Source organism: Gopherus evgoodei, chromosome 1 (genome assembly GCF_007399415.2).
Source record: "Gopherus evgoodei ecotype Sinaloan lineage chromosome 1, rGopEvg1_v1.p, whole genome shotgun sequence".
Classification (NCBI taxonomy): domain Eukaryota; kingdom Metazoa; phylum Chordata; order Testudines; family Testudinidae; genus Gopherus; species Gopherus evgoodei.
The window spans coordinates 215,365,326-215,392,374 of NC_044322.1; the positions used below are offsets into that span (position 1 = coordinate 215,365,326).

Below are 27,049 nucleotides of genomic sequence, written 5' to 3' on the forward strand. Positions count from 1 at the left end.
ATTGATTGCACAATTAATTGCACTGTTAAACAATAATAGAATACTATTTATTTTTGATGTTTTTTCTACATTTTCAAATGTATTGATTTCAATTACAACTAGGGCTATCGATCACAGTTATGCAATTAACTCAAAATTAATCGTGATTAATTTTCTTAATCACAGTTTTAATCCCCCTGTTAAACAATAGAATACCAATTGAAATGTATTAAATATTTTGGATGTTTTTTACATTTTCATATATTGTATGTTTTTTTTAATTTAAATCAGTGTATATTTTTATTACAAATATTTGCACTGTAAAAATGATAGTATTTTTCAATTCACCTCATACAAGTACTGTAGTGCAGTCTTTGTGTGACAGTGCAACTTAAAAGTAGGTGGGTTTTTTGCAGTTTTTTACACATACAACTGTACTCAAAAATAAAAGCAATGTAAAACTATAGAGCCTACAAGTCCACTCAGTCCTACTTCTTGTTCAGCCAATTCTGAACAAGATAATGCTGCCCGCTTCTTGTTTACAATATCACCTGAAAGTGAGAACAGGCATTCTCATGGTTCTGTTGTAGCCAGTGTCACAGATATTTACGTACACTAAAGATTCATATGTCCCTTCATGCTTCAACCACCATTCCAGGGTACATGTGTCCATGCTGATGATGGGTTCTGCTGGATAACAATCCAAAGCAGTGCAGACCGATACATGTTCATTTTCATGATCTGATGTCACTAGCAGAAGGTTGGGTGGTTTTTATTTTTTTTTTTTTTTTTTTTTTTTCTCTTTGGTGGTTCAGGTTCTGTAGTTTCTGGATCGGAGTGTTGCTCTTTTAAGACTTCTGAAAGCATGCTCCACACCTTGTCCCTGTCAGATTTTGGAAGGCACTTCAGATTCGTAAACCTTGGGTCAGGTGCTGTATCTGTCTTTAGAAATCTCACATTGGTACCTTCTTTGCATTTTGTGAAAGTGTTATTAAAATGAACAATGTGTGCTGGGCCATCATCCGAGACTACTGTCACATGAAATACAGTAATTTCTCCCTTAACGTTGTAGTTATGTTCCTGAAAAATGCTACTTTAAGTGAAGCAATGTTAAGATAATCCAGGAGGTAAGGATGATTGTGAAGTGTGGCTGAGGTGGTGGAGTCAAGGGTGGGATATTTCCCAGGGAATGCCTTACTGCTAAATGATGAACTAGCACTTGGCTGACCCCTCAGGGTTAACACGTTGTTATGCAGCCTCACACGCTAAAAGGCAGTACAAATGAATGGAGGAGATACAGCATGACAGAGAGAGACAGAGTTACATACCATGTGTGTGAGAAAGGGGCAATGCCCCTTTAAGTATGCCGACCACACTCTGAGTACACTGCCTTTGTAAGTAGATCAGCAAGTTGAGACACCAGCTGCTTCCAGCAAGCCTCCTCAGTCCTGAGCCCTGTTGTGTGTCTCTTTTTTTTTTTTCCTCCTCCCTCTCCCTTCCCCCCTACTTCTATGGAGATGGGGTAAAGGAGCTGGGGAAGAGGGACATGCTGACATTAGCACCCCCTCCTTCCCCACTCCTCACAGCAAGCAGGAGGCAAGATCAGCACAGGGCAATGAGAGGGGGGGAGGGGGGGGACAGCTGAACTGTCCAGCAATTGATAGCCTGTTGGGTGGCTGCTGCACTGGAAACTTGGGCGAGGGGGGGCTACTAGTCCATCCTGATTCCAAGCCCCTACCAGGTAGCTCCAACGGGCTGTTGTTTCTGCAAGCAGTGAACAAAGCAGGCGGCTACCAAACAGAGTTATAAGGGAGCATTGCACAACTTTGAACAAGCATGTTCTCTAACTGATCAGCAATGAAACAACTTCATCCTGGTTAACGTTAAGTGAGAAGTTACTGTATATGGCAGAATGCAGGTAAAACAGAGCAGGGGACATACAGTCCTCCCCAAGGAGTTCAGTTACAAATTTAATTAAGCATTTATTTATTTATTTATTGGAGCCTCATCCTCATGGAAGCATGTCCTCTGGAATGGTGGCCAAAGCATGAATGGGCATAGGAATGTTTAGCATATCTGGCACATAAATACCTTGCAATGCCAGCTACAACAGTACCATGCAAATGCCTGTAGTCACTTTCAAGTGACATTGTAAATAAGAAGCAATCAGCAGTATCTCCCGTAAATGTAAAGAAACTTGTTTGTCTTAGTGATTTGGCTGAACAAGAACTAGGACTGAGTGGACTTGTAGGCTTTTAAAGTTTAAACACTGTTTTGTTTGAGTGCAGTTACGTTTTTTAAAAAAAACTACATTTGTAAGTTGCACTTTCATGACCGAGATTGACCTATAGTACTTGTATGAGGAGAATTGAAAAAATACTATTTGTTTATCATGCAAATATTTGTAATAATATACACTTTGATTTCAGTTAAAACAATATATATGAAAATGTAGAAAAACAGCCAAAATATTTAATAAATCTCAATCGGTATTCTATTTAACAGTGCGATTTAAAACTGTGATTAATTGTCAGCCCTAACTTTTTAAGTAAATTCAGGTATGAGGTAATCCAAGTCAGAAATGGTTACAAAAGAAATAAAAGATGAAAATACTTTCTAGTAGTTTTAAAACTTAACAAGCTAGGCATGGTTCAAGGTAATTTCCTTACCATATGTTCCTAGCAACATGGGTGACCAAATTCTCAGGTCAGGATTCTCTGTCTCTTCCCCCCTCTCCCAAAGTCATGGGTTGCTTTCTTTATCAGGTGAGAAAGAGAGCTTGGAGTTTTCTGCCCTTTTTTTGTATAGTCAAGTTAACCTTTGAGGTGGGCTCTTCTGAGGGTTACCTCTCAAAACAAAGTTGATTTGAAGAAGGCAACAAGGAGTCTGGTAGTGAAGGAAGCTCCATGTTCTTTCTTCTCACTTATGTTTGCTGAAATGCATATTTGCTTTGTCTCTTGCTGTTTCTTCTCTCTCAAGGAGCCTGTTTATAACTTGTTTGTAAATTCAGGTTAATGCACACTTCTTTGTTCAGAATATAGCTGTGTGGTTTTGACCATCATTCATGATTTTACAAATAATATTACTACATACATTTCACCATGGTGTTATTGAACAGAGTTTTATTTTTCAAATACTTCACAAGGCATACTTTCTACAAAGATTATTACAGTAGTGTGTAGGCTGTGAATGCAATGGTACTTTTGGTCAGCGAGTCATAAGTAGAGCCCTGCAAATCCGCAGGTATCTGTGGACCATTTCTGCAGATAGAAGTGTGGATGCAGATACAATTTTTGTATTTGTGTAGGGCTCTGACTGTAAGAGCTGGGCAGGCAGCTGTGAGGAACTGTGGCACGGACTTTCCACCTGCCCCAGTCAGGGACGTGGGAGCAGGGGCAGGAGCTCAGGGGCTGCTCGGGTCCCCCACCCAGGGCAGGTGGAGGGTCCACCGCAGCTCCTCAGAGCTGCCTGTCTAGCTCTTACCGTGGCTGGGCTGTGGCTCTGAGCTACCCCCCCTTCCCAGCCAGAGCTGGGTCAGGGACAGACATGCTGCCAGCTGTGGGGAGCATGGATCCTTCCACCTGCCCTGGTCAGAGACCTGTGGGGCAGGGGCTCCCCCGACCCGGCTCCGGCTGGGGAGGATGGTGGCTCGGAGCCACAGCCTGGCCACAGTAAGAGGCAGGCAGTTGTGGGGAGCCATGGTGGACCCTCCACCCGCCCGGGGCGGGGGGCCTGAGCAGCCCCTAGGCAGCTCCACTGGGAGGAAGAGGGAGAGAGAGACAGACAGACCGGCCAGTGTAGAGCCCAGCTGGGGAGCTGTGGCAGACCCTCCACCTGCCTTGTAGGGTGGGGGGGTACTCAGAGCAGTCCCTGCCTGGCCGAGGGCAGGTGGAAGGTCTGCAACTCTGGGCGGGCTCCCCACAGCTGCCCGTGTAATTCTGTCCGTAAAGATGCTTTTCCTTCTGAGTCCTTACCTACACTTGTGCAGTTCTAGGATGCACTGTGCTGCTGGATATCTTTCCATTCAATGGGACCTAAGACAGATGGTTTTGCCCCATCCTCATGAGATCACTGCAAGTTCCATAATGCTTTTTCTGAACCTTGCTGCTGTGTTTATATTTTTCTGTTCTGAGAATGGCTTTCATGTGAGCATCTCTTGCTTCCCTATTCCCAGATGTTTATGCATCCTGCTGGGAGAAGGGGGCGCATGCACACTACACTTCAGGGACTGGATTGCTGTGTGTGGGATTTGGATCATGGAGGTAGTTGCATGTAAATTGCCTTTTTGTTTGCTTATCTCCTGTACAGGGCCAGGGCGGAGAGTCTGGTGCGGTCTCTTTCCCTTCTCATGGTAGATGCATCACTAGGGACCATTCAGTGCTTAGGGGAAATAGTAAGTACTAGTCCCACCCTGCTTCAGATTCTGTCCAGGATTTTGAGCCTTTGTCCTGCTCGCTGTGAAGGGTTTGACTTGCTGCTGGTGCCTCCTTGTGGCTGGGCTTTGAATAGCAGTTTTCTCCCCTTTGGGTGTATCCTGCCAAAGCAGAGGTGGGCAAACTATGGCCCATGGGCCACATCCGGCCCATGGGACTCTCCTCCTCAGCCCCTGAGCTCCTGCCTTGGGAGGCTAGCCCCTGGCCCCTTCCCCCAGCCTCAGCTCACTCACACTGGCACAATGCTCTGGGCAGTGGGCTGCAAGCTCCTGGGGCAGCGCAGCTACAGAGCCGAGGCCTGACCCGGTGCTCTGTGCTGCGCTGGCTCCAGCCAGACAGTGTGGCTGTAGTGCTGCCAGCCACCAGTGCTCCAGGCAGCACAGTCAGGGAGCAGAGGGGGTTGGAGAGAGAAGACGGGAGTTTGGGGTGGTGGTTGGGGGCAGGGGTGTGGCTAGGGGTCGGGGCAGTCAGAGGGCAGGGAATGGGGGTTGAATGGTGGCAGGGGTCCAGGGGGGTGATTGGATGGGGTGGTGGGGAATAGTCAGGCAGGGGTTCCAGGTGTGGTCAGGGGACAGGGAATGGGGGGGGTTGGATGGGGCAGGAGTCTCCAGAGAGGATGTCGGGGGTGAGAAGCAGGAGGGGTTGGATAGGGAGTGGGGCTGGGCTATGCCACATCTGGCTGTTTTGGGAGGCACAGCCTCCCCTAACTGGTCCTCTGTACAATTTTGGAAACCCGATGTGGCCCTCAGGCCAGAAAGTTTGTCTGCCCCTGTACCAAAGGCTGCTCTGCTTCTGTGGTGACCGTGGCCTCTGGATAGGCTGCTTTTAAGGTCTCTCTTCTTCCTGGGTAGTCCATGAACAAAAAGTAAGTGGAATTAACTCAAATAAACTGCGATAAGAAATAGACAGGAATAATTCCCTCTTAGTGTGCGTCAGAATCTGTCTCTCCCTTCCCTCAGGGAAGGGCCTTTAGCCACTGGTCATTTGGGAAGCTCCCTTGTTCTTCAGTGTGGGGTTTGTATACCCCATCACATCACAGTAATCTAGCCATCCCAATAAGATCTCTTCATGAGGGTATGAAACATGTCCCACTTGCTGTATTCTTGCATCCCTAGTTGTTGTCCCCTTTCTCTGTCCAGATCTCAGAGTTTGTGCAGAAAGATGAAATAAAGCCACCTGTGGTCTACCTGCTTTGGGAGCAGTTCACTGAGAAATCACAGTGTTCAGCACTGGAGCGCTGTGCTGCTGTCATGCTGCTGGGGATGATGGCACGGTGAGCTCATAGTTCAGGTCTTTCTGTATCAGTACTGATCCCGTGAAAGCAAGGAGTCTTCCCAGAGTTGATTTATATACATGTTTGTGGGCTGCAGCTTCTGGCTCTAGATTCTGTGGCAAGGACCCTGATTTCTGCAGAAATGGATCATTCAGAAATGAATACCTGAATTAGACATCAAAATATTGTCCCCCACCAGCCCCAGGTTCTCTCAGTTGTTAACTTGATACTGAATTCTCTGTGTTCTAAGCTAGGCTACCTTCCCTTTTCTATGGTATGTTATACTACAGTTCTGGATACCTAGTTACAGCTGCATTGTACAGATGGGGGAAGCTATTTAATAAGGGAGGAGGGAGCAGAACTACCCTGAGCTGCTGGATTTCTCCTCCTCTAAGAATGATGTCGTCGTCTGCTGCTTCTCCTTTCATTACCCAAAACATCTTCTCTGCTCTTGAGGGGGAGAAGATGTTTGCAACATTGTTTAAGCTAAAGTGATGGATTGTCCAGTTTACCTGTTGCGATGCTGCTGGCCCCCCACCAGAGCATATGTAATACCCCACCCCCCTGGAATTTGGTTTACTGTCTCTCAGCTGATGTCAGTTGGCAGCTGTTTCCTCAGGCTCACATCTCCACTCTTCCCTGGGGCACAAGGTAAACTGGCTGTTTTCACATATTTGATGTAAGCTTTCAAGAGCAACCCTACTTAATTGCATGTATTTTTCCCCCTGACCACTGCCACTAAGGGGAAAGCCAGAGATTGTGGGCAGTAACCTCGATGTTCTGGTGATGACTGGCCTAGATGAGAAAGTAATTGAAGACTATCGCCTTGCCCAAGAAGTGTGCAGTACCATCTCCAAACTTTCCAGCAGCAACAAGGTAAGGCTAATACTTTGCCCCAAAACCAGAAATATTGGGCATCTTAGTTGAGCTGCCATTGTTAGATCATCTATCCTTTAGCATTTAATTCATAGGAAAATAGGTATTTATCAAGTCTAGGTCCACACATCCATATGATGCCTCCACAATGTAGACTGGAAGATGTAAGTGGAACCATTTCTGTCCATCACTGGCAAGGTAAGGCTAACTTCGTTTGGTGGAAACTAGGACAGCAGAGTCTCCAATTGTTTTCTCATCAGTGAGCTTCCAGAGTGGTAATTGAGCTGGAGGCCAGCTTGACCAGCTGGGGAGTGTGTTCCGTCAAACCATGTGTCCTAAACTCTCATAGCATCAGGTTCAGACCTTCTGTTTATATTGGTGGAAGAATTGCATTTGAAGTTTTACATGTAAAGGGAAGGTCAAACAGTGCAGTGGACTGGCTCAATCCCCAGAGAATACAGCAAGTGAAGTCGTCCCTTATAGGTGGACACTCCTAGGTGTCTGCTGCCCGATTCAAGAATTGGGACACAATAGAGCGTTTTGCTCCCCAGACCAATACCAAGGTCCCAGAGTGCTGTCTAGTACCCTTCCAGAAAAAGGTGATTCAATGGGAGAGCCTGTCTCAGATATGGCCAACCAGGTTGTTGAATGTGTCTTTTGCTCTGTCTTGCCTACAGGGCCATCCAAAAGGTTTAGAAAGGGCTTTAGTGATATCAAAAACCCTTTGCTGACCCAAGAGGCCTTGATTTTTATTTTTATTTTTATTTTTTTTTTCAGATTTAGTCAGTCTAACGTCCAGTCTACTGATATTCTGTGTTATGGAATCAATCTTCTGATTTAAGACCTTTGTTTTGCATTCAGACCCAACAGGCTCAGACTGGCTGCTTGGACTTTTCTTTTTCAAATGTTTGTTTTTCAAAGTTAATCCCCTGAAATTGTGAATAGGGGCTGTCCTCTACAAGGAAGTCTCATTCAGACAGTGGTGTAGACAGAAAAGGAGTATGGCTAGCCTTGCCAGTGGTGGACAAAACCTATAGTATGGATCTGTGGACATGTAGTAAGACTTTCATAAACTAGCAGGATAAATTGGGATTCTTCATGTAGCTCTGTATATTCCCATTTGTGGGTAATGTGCTGACCAGTGCTGCCTAAGAGTGGAACCTTCTCCAAGCAATGCCTGTTGGAGTCCACAGGCACTCCCTCCTGCCCATTCCCTCAGTGTCTGTGAACACTGAGTTCAAGGTTATATAAATGGGCACTATGCCCTTCACCATCTCAGTTGCTTCCAACTGCAAGCACCAGATGGAAGTGTATTACTCCAATCCTTCAGATCCAGGGTTTTCTTCTACCTTTAGTGCCTTGTCAGTTGTAGTGTTAAATAGTTAGTTAGGGGTTTGTTGTTTTTTTTTGGGAGGGGGGGGGGGGAGGGCTGGGTTTCGTGGGATGGCAGATCTGAAAAAAAGCGGGCTTCAAGAGATTTTGCTTCCTGCCTAGTGGTCTTCCTGGCATCTGATGTGTCTTAAGTGCCTCAGAGAAGGCCATTCTTCTTAGTGTTCCATCTGTTGGCTCTTAACACACAGAGCACATAAGGGGAGGCAGAACTTACTGTAGGTGCACCTGATTAAGGCAGCTCTCATTGCTAGGCCTTCTGGTTTTGGCTGGGATGCCTTCAGATCCTAAGGCTAAGGAGGTCTTGTTGGCTTGTACTGCATCAAGTAAGGCTACGGTGCCTAAGAAGTGGTTGTGGGGGAGGGGTCTCACATTCTGCAGTTGCTTCATAAAAATCGTGATGTGTTCAAATCCATACTAGCCCTGAAAGAGAGGAAGCTAGGAAAAGGCCCATTAGTGTGAAAGGCCACAAATGAGGAGCTGAGGCTGGAGAAGTAACCCCTGGTTGGAAGATGATTGCAGGTAGGAGCTGGGCTAGTATAAAGCCGGGAAGCTGGCAACAGAAGTGGAGGCAGTGAGGAAGTCTGCAGCCACTCTGCATTAGAGGGGGAAGGAGGGAACCCAGGGAAAGAGCAGGACCTTGAGAGCCTGGCCCGAGGGAAGGGTGTACTCAGAAAAGAGAGTGATGGAGAAGAGAGCATGTGGAAAGTGGGTAGAAAGTAGGGCAGAGAGAGAGCAGCAAGGTTGAGGGGGCTGCACAAACTGTGGCTGCATGTTGTAAGATTCCTGGGTTGGAACCCAGAGTAGTGGGCATGCCTGGATTCCTCTACCAGCCAGTGACAGAATGGCAGTACCTGGACAGCAGGTCCAGTGAAACTAGGCCAGAAGGGGAAAAACCTCAGTGACTTGGCCATCAGGCCAGGTTACAAAGAAGAAGCTGCAGGTCCTGGAGTGAGAGAGGGGCCACAGAGTGAGAGAGAAGATGATTGATTGGGTTGAGAGACCACAAGGGGAGTTGTTGGACCTGGAAGAGAGCTATTCCCCAGAGCAGCCAGGAGGAGGTGCCACCTATGGTGAGTGGAGTACCCTGTGACACGGATCCTTCTATGAAAGCTGTTAAGGAATCATCTGTTCAGACTGCTGCTGAGGAACCTATATTAAAGCTGTCCTGACTAATTTCCATTCCAAAGAAGAAGGCTAGGTATAAAATGGCCAATGTTAGCAGTGCCAGGTCCTGTGGATCAGTTTTTTGTTGGATCCTTAAGATTCAAATCTGTTTTTTCTACAGTTTTTATGGTTATAAGAGCTGAGGTGGTTCCACAATCCCTGTGCAAGTCCAGGATTACAGACAGAAAACTTTCCCCAGAGCCACTGACGCATATGTTTTTTATTAACCCCAGCACTAATGTTGGATCCAAAGAGGACATTTCACTGTGCTGCATCTGATCATTCATCTGATATGAGTGAGAGATTGCTTGGGGATGGGAAGAGAAGAACCTTGATGGTTGCAAGATTTAAATCCCCTACTCTTGAGAAGTGGATAGGAGAGAGGATATTTTGAGGTTTTCCCCAGAACAGTTTTTCCCTCTTCCTTCTCCTAAGACTCCTGCTGGATCACCAGACAGACCTTTTTTGCCTTTTATTTCTCTTCTATGCCCCTCCCTGCCCAGCAGTGCTGTTATCTCTGGTAAGAGCCATTGTGGCTCTGAAATCAGACCTACAATTACAAAAGGATCAAGATGGATTTAGAAGACCTGAACAGTCAGTTTGTTCCACCTAGAACTGTTTTTTCCTGTAACCTTATGGACAGTTTGTATATCCTTATTTTATAGATATGTTTCCAGATTACTGGAGAGACTGACAGTCCTGGGCAACATGGCCTTACTGGGCCCCACAGAAGAGGTGTTTGGGTTTGTTTTTTTTTTAATTTTTTTTTTTTTTTGGATCATCCGCAGTATGAGTTGGGTGGTGAGGCCCTAGCTGAAAAGGATCCAGTCAAAGTGATCTCTTCGGATTCAATGTCCCCAGATCCATCTGCAGCCCAAACAATAGTACCAGACACATCTTCTGAGGAAGAAGAGGAATTGGTCCCTCTCCTGGAACATCTGGCTCCAGTTGCAAATCCTCCAGAGTTTTATCCTGATAAAGCAGAAACAATGCTCATATTTTTGTCTCCTTCAGAGGATGAATTACAATTCCACGAGTTGATGGACTGAACACCATTTACTTTGAACTTGCCTTTTGTTATTGAAGAGACATTGTGTTAGTATTTGACATCTGAGGAACACCTTTAAGAAGTATGTCTACTTATTTTGGATACACTTTCAACCTGCTAAAGCAGTTTGGGCTGCTCCTGCTTCCTGCCAATCCATCTCTAAGAAGGCCGACAAACTGTGAGCTCCCACATGGGCAGTTTCATATTTCCATATTTACCCTATGCCACATTCTTCGGTTTCAACAGCAAGTAACAGATTTAGGTCTGCTCAAGTCCATATTGTTGCTGATTGAGAAGGGAAGACATTGTTGCCTTTCCAAGGAAACTAGTAATCAGTGATGAAGAAGAGAGAGTAGCCACTTACCAACGGTAGTCCCCCACTACCAGTTTCACCTCTAGGGGGGAATAATGACTTTCATTTTAGAATTAGCAGAGGATCAGAGGAAATTTTGCCACATTCTGAGCTTCTAAGAGCAAAACGAGTCCTCGGGCCTGCTTTTGATACTTCTGGCTCTGTGGCTAGGGCTTTAACATCTGCTGTCACCTGCAGACATGTATGGTTAAGATCTTCATTGGCTGTGGATGCTAGATTTTAAAGTTGAAGATCTTCGTTGTCAGGGTCTGTTTAGTAAGAAAAGGGGCAAACTTTTGGAGAAATTGAGAACAGAGAGCAGTTTATCACTTGGTTTATATTCTACTACTAAAAGGAGACCATCTACTGCTTTTCACTTTCAGGAGGCAATCTTATCCACAATCACTTTCATATTTCTCAACTCAACAGCAACTGCAGCACCAGTAACTTAATACTTCTCATTCTCAACAAAAGAAGTCTTAGGCCCAGACCTAAGTAGAAGCAATCTGCTTTCTCCTCTTCGTTGAATATGGCTTGTAGATTTGATGTGAGGGTAGAGATTTGAGGACCAACTCGCAAAATTCCTTTCTACCCTTGTTTTGGAGACAGGCCAGACCATTGATCAACTAGAAATAATAGGAAAGGATTATGCAATACAGTTCAAAACACTATCTCCTTTCAGTTCCTCCAAACTTCCACTTTTCAGGGAACCATCTCACGAAGTTGTTTTTCTGTCAGAAGTTCAGGGATTGCTTTTGATGGGAGCTATAAATGAAGTTCCCAAAGATCTATGGGATTCAAGTTATCTCCTGGTGCAGAGAAAAGATGGGGCTTTTTGCCCTATTTTAGGTATAAGGAAGCTGAATACATTCATCTGGAAGTTTCGGTCCCAAATGTTAACTCTAGCCTTGATTGTTCCCTCACTCTCAAGCATGGATTGGTTCAGAGCTCTCTAGGATGCATATTTCTATTCAGCTCAGTCATCAGAAGTACCTCTGTTTTGTCGTGGGACTGACCTCTTCAGTTTGAGGCCTTAAGGATCTTTATGGTGCTACGGGTCCTTACAAAGTGCCTTTCAGAGGTAGTGTTATATCTTAGAAAAGAGGCTGTCTTTGCTTATCGATATATTAAAATGATTAGCTGGTAGAGTAGGCTTTGCGCACAGATCTCTGGACTCTCATTCAGTTTAAAGCTTCTCTTCTTACAGATTTAGTACTTATAAATGTCAAGAAGTCTATTTGCTGTCCAACTCGGAGAATCCACTTTATAGGATCAGTGGTGAACTCTGTAGCAGGAAGCATTTTCCTTTCAAAGGAAAGATTTCTGAAGATTTGGTAATTCTCAAACCCAGATATTAATTTTCACTTTGGGTCTGATGGGTCATACGGCAGTGACTACTTATATCATTCGGTTTGAACGTCTCTGAATGAATCCAGTGCAAAATTGATTGGCTCAAATTTACAAACCAAACTGTAATAAACTTCATATGCTAGTCACCATGCCACAGCACATTTTTTTAATTCTTTGATGTGGTGGATGAACAGAACTGATGTTTTGAAGGGAGTTCTGTTCAGTCCTCTCTCGCCATTGGTCACAATAACCTCTGATGTGTCGGACAATGAATGGAGACCTCACTGAGCCCTCTAACAGTTTTGAGATCACTGGCTGTCCTAAAAAAAGAATTTGCACATAAATGTTTTAGAAGTGTAGGCAATTGATCTGGCTCTCAAATCTTCTTTTCCTCCTCGTCTAATGGGGAAAGTTTTATGCAGGTAGTGATGGACAATTCAATGGCTGGGTTATGTCCATCAGAGAGGTGCTGATTCAGCTCTGTGTGCTGAGGCAACCAGTCTTGGATTGGGGCATATCACAAGACAGCTGTCTGATGGCTCTGTATTTAACAGGAGAGAGTGGTGGGCAGATCAGGCTCAGCTGAGGGAAAGCTTTCAGATGCATAAGTGGTCATTAAAGGACCACTTATACAGAGATCTTCTCCAGTTGGGGTTAGCTTGTCACAAATCTTTCTTTTTTTACAAGCAGGTTTAACAAATTGTCATCTGTTTTTTCCCAAGGGTAGGCAACAACAGTCAGTCCATCTCAGATGCTTTTCTAATGCATTGGAGAGAGGGCCTTCTGTATACTTTCCCTCCTTTACATTAATTCAGAAGGTGAGGAAGATAAGACTGGACAAGAGGAGGCTGATCCTGGTCACATCAGCCTGGCAGGGATCAGCAGTGGTACAGACCAGCTGTCATGGAAGGTGTACAAACTACTTCCCTTGTCTCTAGACCTATTGTCTAAGCAGCATGTAGAATTCTTCATCTGGATTTCCAGTCTGTTGATCTAACAGGCCTGGACTATTGAACTCTGACTAATACACTGTGAATCAACCAGGAACAGGATATCACTTTACTCTAGAAAACATTATACAAGAAAATATTATCACTTGAAATGAGCTAGATTTGTCTTTTGGAGATGGGGAATATCTTACACTTACTGGGGAATCAAGACTTGGTGATTGATGCATCAGCAGCAGATCGCTGTCCCATCAACTTCTGTACTTCACTGGATCTAAACGAGTAATGGGAAACTGATGTCAATGGGAGCTGTGTAGCGTGGACCCCACAGTAAGTAGATCTAAGCTATGTCAACTTGAGTTACGCTATTCACGTAACTCAAATTGTGTAGCTTAGATCAACTTTTCCCTGTAGTGTAGACCAGGCCTCTGTTACCAGTTACATTAGATTTTTATTCCTTATGTTTTAGAATAGTTAAAGTCTGAGTGGTTATCTAATTTCTCTGAGTGTGCTTGGCAGCTTTGTCTTATTTTGATGGTAGGTTGGTTGTGCATGATATGATGAAAAGATTTCTAAAGCAGTTATCTAGTATGTATTCCCCCCCTTCACAGACCTAGTTCCCACATGCAATCTTATTTTGGTTTTATCTGTGCTTATGAAGACCCCTCTTGAGTACTTGGTAGTGTTACTTATTTATCTATTAAGTTTGTGTTTATGATTGTTTATAACATCAGCCAGAAGGGTAAGCTAATTTCATACATTGATGGCCGTCCCACCTTTTATCTATTTTTTTTTTTTTAATAAATATAAGATGGTTTTTAGACCTGATCCCAGGTTTTTGCCAAAAACAGCATCTGAGTTTCATATGGGACAAATGTATTAGTGTTCTTTCAGAAGCCACATACTAATACAGGGGAATCTGCTTTAGATACTTCAGATGCTAGAAGAGTTCTTGTGTTTTATTTTAAATAGAAATAAAGATTTTTAGGAAGTCTTTTTTGGGTTATTTGTTCCTTATGTTAAGAATCATATGGATTACCATGTGTCTTTTTCAAACTATTTCCAGATAGTATCCTTGAATATTACAAGTTAGCAGCAGTTTTTCTGACTACTAGTGTGAGATCTCATCCTAGTAGGACAGTGGCATCGTATTTTGCTGATCTTAAACATGTTTCTGTTGGGGAAATCTGTAAAGCTGCTACTTGGAAGTCAGTTCATATGTTTACTAAACATTATACTTTTAGATTGGCTCCCAGAGTGAATGCTAGGTCTGGTAGAGCTGTTCTTCAGTTGTAATTTAATTAGGACTCTGTGCCCATCTCCTAATTCTTAGCACTGCTTGCCAAATTAAACGTAAGTGGGAATGTATCCAGAGCCCCTTGAAGAAATTAAGATTGATTACTTGTAACTGGAATTCTTTGAGATACCTGCATACTCGCACTTTCCACTTGCCTTCCCCCGCTTTCTCAGTCATACCTTTAAGGGCTTGTCTACATCAGAAAGTTGCAGCGCTGGTGAGGGAGTTACAGCGCTGCAACTTTGAAGGTGTACACATCTGCAGGGCATCACCAGCGCTGCAACTCCCTGTTTGCAGCGCTGGCCGTACTCCCGTTTTGTCTCGGGTGTAGAGGATCCAGCGCTGGTGATCCAGCGCTGGTAATCCAATGTAGACACTTACCAGCGCTTTTCTTGACCTCCATGGAAGGAGGAAGCCTCTAGTAATCAAGCTGGTCTCCTTTCCCGGTTTGCTCTCTCGTTCCCGGAACCCCGAGCAAGCAGGTCTCCTTCCCTGCGGTTTGCAGGGTGGCTCCGGGAACGCGAGAGCAAACCGCGGCGAAGCTGGTCTCCTTTCCCGGTTTGCTCTCTCGTTCCCGGAACCCCGAGCAAGCAGGTCTCCTTCCCTGCGGTTTGCTGGGTGGCTCCGGGAACGCGAGAGCAAACCGCGGCGAAGCTGGTCTCCTTTCCCGGTTTGCTCTCGCGTTCCCGGAACCCCCCTTGAAGCCGCCCAACAGCGCTGCAGTGTGGCCACATCTAACACCACTTGCAGCGCTGGTTGCTGTAAGTGTGGCCACTCTGCAGCGCTGGCCCTATACAGCTGTACTAATACAGCTGTAACAACCAGCGCTGCAAAATTTTAGATGTAGACATGGCCTAAGTCTCTTTCTCCCCACTCCCTGGTCAGTGGTATGAGGAACTGAGGTGATAGAGGATGGTGTGTGTATTCCATAATGTTCTATGGAAATGTGCTTATGAGCATAAATATAAGGTAACTGGAATAGGCTTTATGCAAAAGGTCTCTTGTAAGGTATCATTGCAAAGCTTATAATCTACTGAGTGTGTTCATTCTATTTGTATGCATGTATCATTCTTGTATCTGTAACTAAAAATATGAAATGTAACTCTGAAGTCTTATTGTAATTATGCAAAGTGTAGGCCATTAATGGTGGCTTGGAATCTTGATGGCTCTTATTGACTAGGACAATTGGTTGTGAATGGCTCTGTTTACTTGCAAACCTTCCTGGATGCATGCAGGACAGCCCTGGAAGAATGAAGGCTGGGGTCTCACAGGACTTGTGACCATGTCACGTGATACTGGAATCCATCTTAAACCTGGTACTTTTCCATTTAGAAGGGTGGGTGGGGACCCAGAAAGGCAAAGGATTCCTACCTTGCGCCAAAGCTATAGAAGGGGGTGGAACAGAACAAAAAAGGTCCCAGTCATGAGAGAGCCCCTGCTTTTCACCTAAGATGCCTGCTGAAACTAACAAGATCTGTACCAGGGGAAAGGATTGGGCCCACGCTAGGAAGGAGTCTAGTCTGTGAAAGACGCTTATTGGAACATCTCTGAGGGTGAGATTTACGAGTAATCAGTTTCTTAATGTATTAGGCTTAGACTTGTGTGTTCTTTTTATTTTGCTTGATAACTTATTTTGTTCTGTCTATCTGTTACTTGAAACCACTTAAATCCTACCTTTTTATACTTAATAAAATCACTTTTTTTGTTTATTAGTAAACCCAGAGTAAGTGATTAATACCCGGGGGAGCAAACAGCTGTGCATCTCTCTCTATCAGTGTTATAGAGGCTGACAATTCATGCGCTGACTGTGCATGAGCTTTATACAGAGTAAAATGGATTTATTTGGGGTTTGGATCCCATTGGGAGCTGGCTGCTGGAGATAGGTGACCTTCTAAGCAGTTTTTGGTTAAAGTCTGCAGCTTTGGGAGCATGGACCAGACCTGGGTCTTTGTTGCAGCAGGCTAGCATGTCTGGCTCAACAAGGCAGGGTTCTGGAGTCCCAAGCTGCCAGGGAAAATGGGCTCAGCAGTAATTCCAGCATGTCAGGTGACAGTCCCAAGGGGGTCTCTGACTGACTGAATCTGTCTTGCGCACATGCATACACACATACACGGGTGAAGTATAGCTCAGTGGTTTAAGCATTGGCCTGCTAAACCCAGGGTTGTGAGTTCAATCCTTGCGGGGGCCATTTAGGGGATTGGGGTAAAAATCTCTTTGTTTGGGAATTGGTCCTGCTTTGAGCAGAGGGTTGGACTAGATGACCTCCTGAGGTCCCTTCCAACCTTGATACTCTGATATAAGCCTTGACCTTGGAATGTTTATGAATGCTATGGGGAGTGGTGGTGGAAAGGTGGCAGTGCATATGTACTCCAACAGATACTGTGTAGAGAAAGTTCCACCAATAACCAGCCCTGGTCAGCATGTTGCCCATAAGTAAGACTATGTAGTCATCTTGAATAGGGATGTAAATATTGGTTTAAAAAATTTAACCAGTTAAACTATTGAAATTATATTGGTTAACCATTAACCAAGGTAGCTCCGGCAGGCCTGGTGGCGCCAGGGCTGCTCCAGCTTGGCCAGAGCTTGGGGGAGCCGCTTCAGCCCAGGACTCCAGCCTAGCACAGGGCTGCCAGGATTAATAGTTACAGTTGGTTAACCAGTAAGCCTAATGCTTACTGGTTAACCTTTTACATCCCTAATCTTGAAGAACTCCAGTTACAAGTAAGTAACATTCATTTAGAGAAGTGGTCCATCCACAGGGAAAACTGCTTCCTCTAATCTCCGTTATAAGTTGGCCTATGCCCTGAAATATAAGTTCTTTATCCCTACTTAAGTTCTTGGGGAAGAGAGGTTTTCAATCTATTTTTTTTAAACTAATATTCAAAAACAGTTGTACATTTATATGTTAGAATATCTGAACCCTTGACCGCAATATAATGGGACAATTATCTCTTTATCTTTTAAAATGAGTTGTCTTTTTAACTTAATTGTTCAACTATTTCTATTCACTCTTTAATGTATGATCTACCAGCTCTTCATGTGCAATAGAATTCTCTGCTCTGGAGACTGACTGACTAGGATAGCTATGCCACAAACGAAGCCTTGAGAAACTCAGTGCTTTAGTGCCAAATTTTCCTCCCTATATTAGTCTCACAGCCCCAGTTGGCTACTTCTGTGCCACAGCACACAGCTTCTCTCAATAACTCGGCTTTCTGGAAGGAACTAGGGCTACAGATGGCTGAATGCTCGTAGCAGCTCTCCCTCCCTCATTGATACTCCAGACCTGGATTGTGACTGTAGGGATAGTATTGTAGCCAACTGAGGCTATATCTCCCACTGCTGGAAACAGATTTTCTTTCTTTCCACACCCCAAACAATATGCTTATGTGAATTGAGCATCTATCTAGGCAGCTCCAGATGTGCCCATGCTATTCTGGCCATGCTTGGCTGTACAAGTATGTCAGACTCCCAGCCCAGGAGTAACTCCTGTCTTCCAGCTTACTCTTTCCCTAGCTCCAGGTTCCATGCATACAGAATGGGCATTTGGCTTCATTTGTCCAGATTCTGTGCTGCTGTCTGTGGAAACTGCTTCTCTTAAGCCCCAAAATGGCAAGGGGGTGGGTCTACTATATCCTTATAATAATATGACCTGGACAGGTCATAGTACTCCAGGTGAAGGCATTCAATTGATTGATTAATATAATAGCATTAGAATATTTTCAGCATTTACACATTCACCTGGTTGGAAAGCAGGATCAAGTGGTACTCAAAGGGAATAACTGATAGAACAAGCTCAAAAGTAGGATTGGCCATCTTGGCTTGGAAGCGTCCTTTGTTGGCCTATAGCTGCAGTCTTTCTGCATGATGCAGTGCGACCATTGTAACTTCAGAAAGGGGCAGGAACCACTTTTTGTTCTGTATTGCTTGGGCTCTCAAGTGACTCTAGAATTGCTCCCCTAAAACATTCTGGATGGCTCTAGCATCAGTATAAAACATTGGTATCTAGTAGTATGAGTGTGAAAAGAATGAGCCCCTTGGCAACACAGAGGGAGGATAGAGGAGGTTGTGAGTAAGCTAAGGTTACCCATCTGTCTGGGGTTCTCTCTACAGCCAGCTGAGGGGAAGAACCATGCTCCTTTCCGGCTGCCGCAGACACACCAGCTGTTTAGACACCTGAGTGAGGCAGTGACCACAGGTGAGGTCAAGGAATCTTCAGGGTATGGGGTAGGTGTTGATGATATGTCTGGCCTGTGTAACATGTGCTTCTCTTTTGTACTCACCAGGCTTTGCCCAGCCAAGCACACTCTGGATCCCCTTCATGGAGTCAGCAATAACCCTCATCTACCAGTTAGCAGAAGGGCCTGAGGACATATGTGCCCAAATCCTGCAGTGTTGTAGCCAACAGGCTCTAGAGAGGGTGCAGGAGCCACAAGGGGTGGAAACAGGTGAGATGGATGGATGGAGGTCTGCTCCGATAGCCTGCAGTATTGCAACCGGCTGCCCCTGGGGTAGGTAGGTTGGGGAGGCATGGTGAAATGGCTCCAAAAGAAGCTGGATTGGAAGGGGATGAGGATGCAGTGAGCTGGATATCCAAACATGTAGAGGTGGGGTGCAGAGTTATTGAGACTTGCTAATAATTAACAGAATGTAAGTTCAGAGGAGTTGTTCTATGAATTTTGACTCCTTCCTTTTCCACCCATCAGAACCAGGGACTTCTCCAAGTAGCATCCCTGGCGATGCCAACACTCTCCCTACCTTCCTGCTGACACATCTGCTCTCCCTTGTGGGAAATGTGGCCTTACAGCAGGTTGTGCATCTGGAGCGGGCAGTGAGTGCAGAGCTTCGTAGGCGCCGTGTCCTTGGGGAGGAGCAGGAGGCCAAGAAACATGTCAACAGCACCAAGGAGCAGAGTGTCAAGGTGAGAATTGAGCTTCATATGCATAGCCCATTCCTCCTCAGTCATTGCTCCAGGGAGTTTCTGGGGAGAACTGTTCTGTAAGGAGTGGTGTGCGAGACCACTGTGAATTGATTTAAATCACTGATTCTAATCACAGTTTAAATCAGCAAGCAGGAAACCTTGGATTAAATTATTGGTGTGGCTGTTTTGGGGTTTTTTTTGTTTGTTCTTAAATCTTGCTTTATATATGAACTTTTTAGCTCTTTTTTCCTAAAAAGAGGCTGATTATCATTGGTTGATGGTAACCATTAAAACATGTTGTTGATATAGCCTTCACGCTAAATTTAGTGTTTCTTTTTGCTAACCAAGAGGATACATTAATGTTAGAATTTGGTGATTTTTAGTATTTCTTATTTACTAAATTTTTTTACTTGTGATTTGTGTCAAGCTCTGGTTGGTTGGAAATTCAAATTTAATTGCACAAAAATAGCATTTTTAAATGGTTTTTCTGTTAGGTAAATCTACTTTAAATATACTGGATACATATGAAAACCTGAGGAGAAAAGGTTTATTAAAAGATGTTTTGCATTTAAAATTAACTGATTATTAAACAAATTAAATATCCTCTGTAGTTAGTGAATTGAAGTAACTGGTTTCTGCTCACCATATTCTTCACGATTTTAGAACTGGTAGATCTCATCCTCTCACCTGGTTCTTATTCATAGACTGGAAAGGGAAAAACTAGGTTTCCTACTTTTTCAACTCCCATTGGCTTTTTAACTTTGAATGAACTAGTCATTGAACTGAACTTGTTGAATAATCTGAAATGAAAAAAATATTCTCTCTGAAGAGGCTGTTACTTTCAAAATTTAGTTTAGAATTTCAACAAACTTGTTCCAGGTGCTTAGCGAATGACTTCCTCTGGTTCAGTGATTTGACTTTCTTTTAAACTTAGCAGCCAACATATACTGCTCAATATTATTTTTTGTATTTTTAAATTAAATGGTTTTTAATGTGTTATAGTAAGAATAGGTTTTAACATAAGTTGTCATATTCATATTTAATGTAAATAGTTATTTGTACAAAATGAACCAGTATTTAATTTTTAAAAGTTGAGTTTTCAGTTTTTATCCACCTTTTACAACAGTTAAGTCTGTCTCTCCCTCCCCCCGAAGAGTACTGATCCAGTGCTTAAACTAAGTGCTGGGGGCACTGTTAATGTTTTAGATCAGAGATGGTTGAGGTCTTGACCTCTCATGTTCACTAAAGATCCCCTGATGCCCTTGAGTTTGGGATGCGGCAGGGAGGAGAATGAGCCCAGGTGTCCTAACCATGCTCTTCTCTCCTCTTCCTGTCCCATGTAATTCCTAGCACTGGCACTTGCACTCCCCAGCACCTTTGACTTTTTTGGCTTCTTTTCTGTGTTCACCTGATACAAACTTTTTTGCAATGCAGTTCAGTGGCAGAGGTCTTTTGTCTGTGCCTTGTATGACCAAGACTAAGTGGTGGTGGAGGTGCTGAAGGATGAAGGAGTTTCTGGAGCCTCTCTGAGATTGAGGCTCTTTGTTTCTTTGGAACAGCCTGTGAAATTACACAGACTACAGGAGTTTTCTTAAACTATATTAAAAATAGAGGAAATGGTGGTAGAACAAAATCAGTTCATATTATTATACCTACTCTAATATGCTGCAAAGCCCAGTGAGGGAGACTTCCACTAGTTTAAGTTGCAAAATACACACACACACACACACACACACTTTTCCTCCTGAAGCCTCTACTCTGCTGTCTCCAGAAAACACTCTTCTCTCTATCCCTCATGCACCCTGCTTATACAGTTCCCAAATGTTTATAGTTTATCATCAGAATGGGTTAGGTTACATTGATGTTTCCCCATGAGTGTTTATTCCACAGTGCCATCTGGAGGAAGTAGTAAACTGTGTCCTCCGTATAAAGGAAGACCAGTTTGATCTTCTATTTTTATAAGTTCCTCATAAATCAAAGTAACTGGCCTTTTGGATTTGCACATCCATTGTTGCTTATAGGTATTAGACCAGTCCCTCATGCTGGTTGTAGCCCAGTTTGTCTTGGCTGATCAGAGGTCTTATGGACTTGTTTCTTTAAATCCCTCATCAATGTTGCCATACCATGAAATACAAACTGACAGACCTCTGCCCTGCTATCATAATTCTGTTCAAACTAGAGAGGGCAAATGGGTTGAATCCTCCCTGTGTTTGATCTTGTAAGCTTTTATCATCTTGCTGTTAATCAGTGCCCATATCCCACCCTGGAGGGAAGGACCTTGTGATCAGAGAATATCAGGTTTGGAAGGGACCTCAGGAGGTTTTCTAGTTCAACCCCCTACTCAAAGCAGGACCAATCCCCAGACAGTCTTTTACCCCAGTTCCCTAAATGGCCCCCTCAAGGATTGAACTGAAAACCCTGGGTTTAGCAGGCCAATGCTCAAACCACTGAACTATCCCTCCTCCCAAAAAACTAGTGCTCCAGGTGCACTTTGAACTCATAACCTTAGCATCACTCCACACAGCACAGCTCTATAAGTACTTTGCACTAACCCATTGCACCACTGGAGCCCACATGAAAGGTGCTAGTATGATGCAAAGTCTTTTCTGTAACTTTTATGTTCAAGAACTTCTTCCTTCCCTCTGCACAGAGCATTGAGAATGAGACCACCATGGAGGAGGATCTGGGCCTAGTAGGTGCCTCAGCTGATGACACTGAGGCAGAACTCATCCGCAACATCTGTGATACAGAGCTCCTGGATGGTGAGCGTGGCCCCTAGATGGGAGTGTTCCCCTCCAGTCCATACTTCTTTATCTGCCATGCCCTAAAGTGTGGACACAATGTGCGAGAGAACCAGCATGGGGCACACAAATTAATCCTTCAGGAAACTTAAAATGCTGTGGAAATTTCCTTTTCATGTGAATTTCTTACAACATCAGGTTCATGATTCTGAATTTCTGATGGCACTTGTCCCCTCATTTTTGTAGTTGGACACCAAATCTGTGTGGACTCTTAAGTAATTTGTGACTAAATATGTCATCTCCTTTGAAATGAGATACATTTTGGAGTATGCTTTCTTAGATCTGGCAGTGTTTCTCCCCACTGCAGGGAAGCAGCTGCTCTCTGCCTTTATTCCCCTGGTGCTCAAGATCTGCAATAACCCTGGGCTCTACAATGATCCAGCACTCTCAGCTGCTGCAGCACTGGCCCTTGGTAAACTCTGCATGGTCAGGTAATGTCCAGCCTTGTGGCCATAATCGTCTCTTCTCCCCAGTCTAACCTCTTAAAGCAACATCTTCCAGAAGTGACTTTGTCCCCATATCATAGCACCCTTCTCTGGAGAGAGTACGATGGCAGTGCCCTTGCCTCTGTTCTCACTGAAGCTGTAAAAATTGAGTCTTGCTTTTGTCTTCTCTGTCCCCACCCTGTTTTCCCTCAGTGCTGAGTTCTGTGACTCTCATTTGCGCCTTCTGTTTACCATGCTGGAGAAATCCACCCTACCAGGTGTGAGATCCAATCTCATGATTGCAGCAGGAGACCTAGCTATCCGCTTCCCCAATCTGGTGGAGCCGTGGACCCCCCATCTGTATGCCAGGTAAAGCGTCTCCTTGCACCCCTGGGAGTGGAGGGTTTAGAACAGCTGATGTGGGGGAAGAGGGGGGTAATGTCTCTTAGTAAAATGAGGGAACTATAGTAACCCAGATTTGAGGAGATAAGATGAAGGTCTATGCAGATGAGGGAATTTTGAGAGGTAAGGGTTGTGGCAGGGAGGCCTGAACAAATACGAGACTTGGCTCTTCAGGAGGGAGCTGGATGACCTATTGGCTCCCTGTGTAACTGAATCTTTCTGTCTTAGGCTGCGGGACCCCTGTCAAGATGTGAGGCAGACAGCTGGGCTGGTGATGACCCACCTGATTCTCAAAGACATGGTAAAAGTAAAGGGGCAAGTGAGTGAGATGGCTGCTCTGCTCATTGACCCTGAAGAGGAAATTGTGGGTCTGGCTCGGAATTTTTTCAGCGAACTTTCGAACAAGGTGAGGGATGGCAAGCGATTCTAGGGAGGATCCCAGGGAGCAGGTGTGGAGATGAAGAGGAGGTTGTTGGGATGGGGGATCTAAGCAAAGAGTGAGGAGCTCTGGAGAAGGGTGCTAGTTTCCAAGCTGTCTTGTACATGGCCAAGGAGACAGTGTCTGTCCTGGACCCTCTCTCATGCTGTCTGGTCACCTGTACAAATCCAGAAGGACACTCTCTCCCTCTCTCTCTCTCTCTCTCTCTCTCTCTCTCTCAGAACCATCCTTGTGCCAATCCTGATATTGTTGGAAGTGACTGTCCATCCACTGCAGAGTACATTGACTCTATATGGTTTATATTCTACAGGAGGTCAGACTGGATGACCACAATGGTCCATTTTGGTCTTTTTGAATCTTAGAGATTTTGTCACCACAGCATATAACTGCTACCACCAGCCCTGTGCCTCATCTCTGCCCTGTGTGTTCTCTCCTCAAACATGCTACTGTATGCTCCAGCATCTAGCCTTTTAACATTTAAACAACTTTGGTTGCTGTCACTTAAAGCAGACTTCTACCTGCCACGCTTACAGGGCCCAGCAAGACTGGAGCTCCAGCAGTCTAACCAGCTTGCCTGGTAAACGCTGCCAAGCCAGATGCATTGCTGATTCGGCTCATGTGGCCTTACGCTCCACCTTGTGTGCCAGAACCAAGCCTTAAAAGAAGCAGAATTTCCAGAGATCGTGGGTGGAACTGGCTGAGAAGATATTACTACAGGGTCAGCAACCTCTGGCGGGCCGGGCCAGTTTATCTGCCATGTCGGCAGGTTCGGCGAACCGCAGCTCCCACTGGCCACAGTTCTTCATCCCAGGCCAGTGGGGGTGGCAGGAATCCTTCAGCCCACGGTGCTGTGCTGGCTGCAGCTTCCAGCCACCCCCACTGGCCTGGGACGGCGAACCGTGGCCAGTGGGAGCCACGGTCCGCTGAACCTGCCAATACAGTAGATAAACAAACTGGCCCGGCCCGCCAGGCTGCTTATCCTGGCGAGCCGTGTACCAGAGGTTGCTGACCCCTGTATTACTATGTGGTCAGACACATGTACACTTTAACAACTCCTCCTAAGGAGGGGTACCTCCCACTTGCATATGTCTCTTGGTGCCCACACCTACTTCTCTGTGAGTATGTGCCATTTGGCTTTCCCTGTGTCCAAGGTGTTTGAAGAATCTCCACACCCTGAGGAGAGAGGAGTTCCTGATTGGTTTCTATCAGGCATGAGCTGGGACAGCAGCTCTTTGAGCTGAACCACTGTTCAGACCTCCTTTAACTGAAGGTTTCCTTGCTGAACAGGGCTTAGTTAGAAAACTATCTACTGAGTGTGCCAAGGAAGTTTCAGGTCTCTTTGGGAGCTTCACTTACTGGCTCAAGTGCTCACTACTTTGAGTCTGGATTCAGAGGACAAACTGCTTTGAAAACCCATATCTAGTACTATTAAAGGATGCCAGTTGTGAGAGCCTACCACTGCAGTCTTGCGTTCAGCCCCATTAAATGTGATTCCCTAGTGGGTCAGCGCTGCTCTTGGGAAGTCCTATGTTTAGTCATTAACGCTTCATTCGGAAGCTCCGATTCTCTCAACTTGCTTGGTAGCCTCCTCTTGGGCATAACCTCTTACCTTGTAAATTAAGGTTTTTCCCCTACCTCTAAGATAGTCAAGGGGTTCCTAAATGGGTCCTGGATTCCTGCTCTCTGTGTTTTCACTGATTTGTTTTCCAGGCTTCAGGCTCCCTGTTCAGACCTGTCTCCGTTATTTTCACATGCAGAAAGGAATTCATTGGTCTGGCATCCAACTACTGCGTTACAGTGCCAGCATAGGCTAATGAAGCTGCTGAAACTGTTTTGGTATTTTGGCACCTCCTATACTAGGTCTGGAATTGGCTCACAACCTCAATTAGCTGCTTCTGTGCCACGGGTGTTAGCAGACCTGCTTGTGCATGGAAATTGACTGTACAGGTCTGTCACAACTTACGCACATTTAACATGCGCAATTTCAGCTTTACGCTGAAGGGCCCGCAGGAGCCCGGAAGAGCCCTTTAAATGCCGCCCTGGCCCTGCTGCCGGAGCTGCGGGCGGGATTTAAAGGGCTTGGAAATATATTTTTCAGTATATGTGGTTTTCGCTTTACACGATAACCACAGAACGGAACCCCTGCATATGATAAGACTTGCCTGTAGGTGTTTGAGTGCTAGTTGCAGCCTGCATGGAGGTAAGCTTCTCTCCTCTTCCCCCTGCCCTCCCCCCCAGCTGATTTGTTTCCTCCATACAAATTGCTCCCTTTTTGCTTCTGAACCCCTTCTCTCCCCTTGAAGTCTTTTCCTAGAATCTTTTGGAAACTCTTCAAATTCAAGGCTGCTTTAAATTGTCTATTGTCCACCCAGTCTATTCTCTCTATTTGGCAGTAGGCTTTTCTGCTTTTTTGTAAGAGGGTAAGAAAATGGGATTGATCCAGGTGGGAGAGCCTGGTTCAAATTGCAACCCCTCTCAAAGGCAGTGAGATAAGTGTCTATAATCCCCTGCTGCTGGGGGAGGACAACAGTTGAGCCTATCTGCTCTCTCCAGAGTTGGTGGTCTGTGTTCTATAACTACTTATCAGTTCACTAGATTTCTGGTCCCTTTAATCTCTAGAGCTCTAATTCATGCTGTCACTGCTGTTTGTGTTCCTCATAGCAGTTTCACTGCCAGCTGGCATGTTTTTTCCTGTTAAGTTCTCTCTGATACTCCAGTTTCTCTCTCTATCTGCAGCTTTTCCGACTCCAAGAATTGATTGTTAGGAAGCCCAGTTGGGATGGGGCCCAGCTGCTGCTTTGCACGCGCGCGCGCGCACACACACACACACACACACACACACACACACACACACACACACACACACACACACACACACACACACACACACACACACACACACTCACACACACTCTCTCTCTCTCTCTCTCTCTCTCTCTCTCTCACTCTGTTCCACTGGAAACTTCCTCCTTGGACTCTCCTGTGTCCACTGCAGAACTGGTCATTCCCAGTTTTCTCACAGTTCTGGTACCCAGTTTTTCCTCCAGATACTGCAGACTGACCAGCAATGCCTTTTTTCACTGTTTTTTATTGTCTAGCCCTTTTCTTTGTATAACTCCACTTGCTGCTTTTTTGTGAGCGGTTCATATTTGATTTTCCTGATCATCTTTTTTTTACTCTCTTCCCAAAAAGCTACATTAAGCTACTTTTTCTCTTGCTTTTTCCTTAATACTTGTTTTTACTGCTGTCACTTACTGCAAATTGCCACTGTCACGTTAATCCCACTCGTTCCACCATTATCATGGGTCCAGGGTTAACTGCACTTCTGACCCCCTTCTGTGGTATCTCTGAATGCACTCCCTCCAGATCTTAGGCCTCAAGCCTTTACTTTTCTGGAGAGGAATTATGTGATTCTCCCATTTTGACTGATCCCTGGACTATAGCCCCTTGTATACCAACCATGATTTCTCATCCAGCTTGATTGGGTTAAGCCCTGCAAGTCTTCCCTTCACGAGCTATGACTAGTGTTGAATACTGTGACTCAAGAGAGCCTTCTGAAATCTAAGTATTTATTCTTTGAGTAGTGTCTGTATGGATCCTCCACTGTAGATGTGTCTGCGTTCTGTGCTGCTGACACAGAACTTAGGTAGCAGTGTCCACTGGGCCTACACGTGCTCTGTCTCTCCTCATGCTGCACTATGAGGCTAGCGAGCTGATGGACTGATTGTCTACTGTGACCAGTCAAGTCACAGGACAGCTGAGTGATATCCAGTGTCCCCAGTCTCTGTACCAAATGTGTACAAAGGTGGGGCCTGTGGGGCATGCACGACACTGTCCAAGGGGGAATCCACAGTGCTATTTGGAGACTGCTGGGCTCTGAAAAAATCCCCCCTCTGTTTTGTCAGCCAGTGTTTGGGCACATTTCACTTAGCATGGTAACTGCTGGCCCTGTC

General features: G+C 45.0%; 1 protein-coding gene across 5 annotated transcripts in view; it reads left to right on the forward strand.

Annotated features, from left to right (window-relative positions):
- The window catches only part of NCAPD2 (non-SMC condensin I complex subunit D2), a 95,350-nt gene that overhangs the window by 15,582 nt on the left and 52,719 nt on the right, over window positions 1-27,049 (forward strand). For 4 of the 5 annotated variants that reach the window (XR_003996749.1, XM_030535409.1, XM_030535431.1 and 1 more), the window contains 10 exons: window positions 4,288-4,372; window positions 5,552-5,685; window positions 6,429-6,561; window positions 18,222-18,306; window positions 18,395-18,556; window positions 18,815-19,029; window positions 21,680-21,791; window positions 22,120-22,261; window positions 22,469-22,624; window positions 22,886-23,063. Coding sequence is in view for 4 of the 5 variants with exons in the window: in XM_030535409.1 (XP_030391269.1) it covers window positions 4,288-4,372; window positions 5,552-5,685; window positions 6,429-6,561; window positions 18,222-18,306; window positions 18,395-18,556; window positions 18,815-19,029; window positions 21,680-21,791; window positions 22,120-22,261; window positions 22,469-22,624; window positions 22,886-23,063 (1,402 nt within the window). In the remaining variant the exon portion in view is untranslated. The remainder of the gene's footprint in view (window positions 1-4,287; window positions 4,373-5,551; window positions 5,686-6,428; window positions 6,562-18,221; window positions 18,307-18,394; window positions 18,557-18,814; window positions 19,030-21,679; window positions 21,792-22,119; window positions 22,262-22,468; window positions 22,625-22,885; window positions 23,064-27,049) is intronic. The other variant, XM_030535420.1, reaches the window with a different exon arrangement.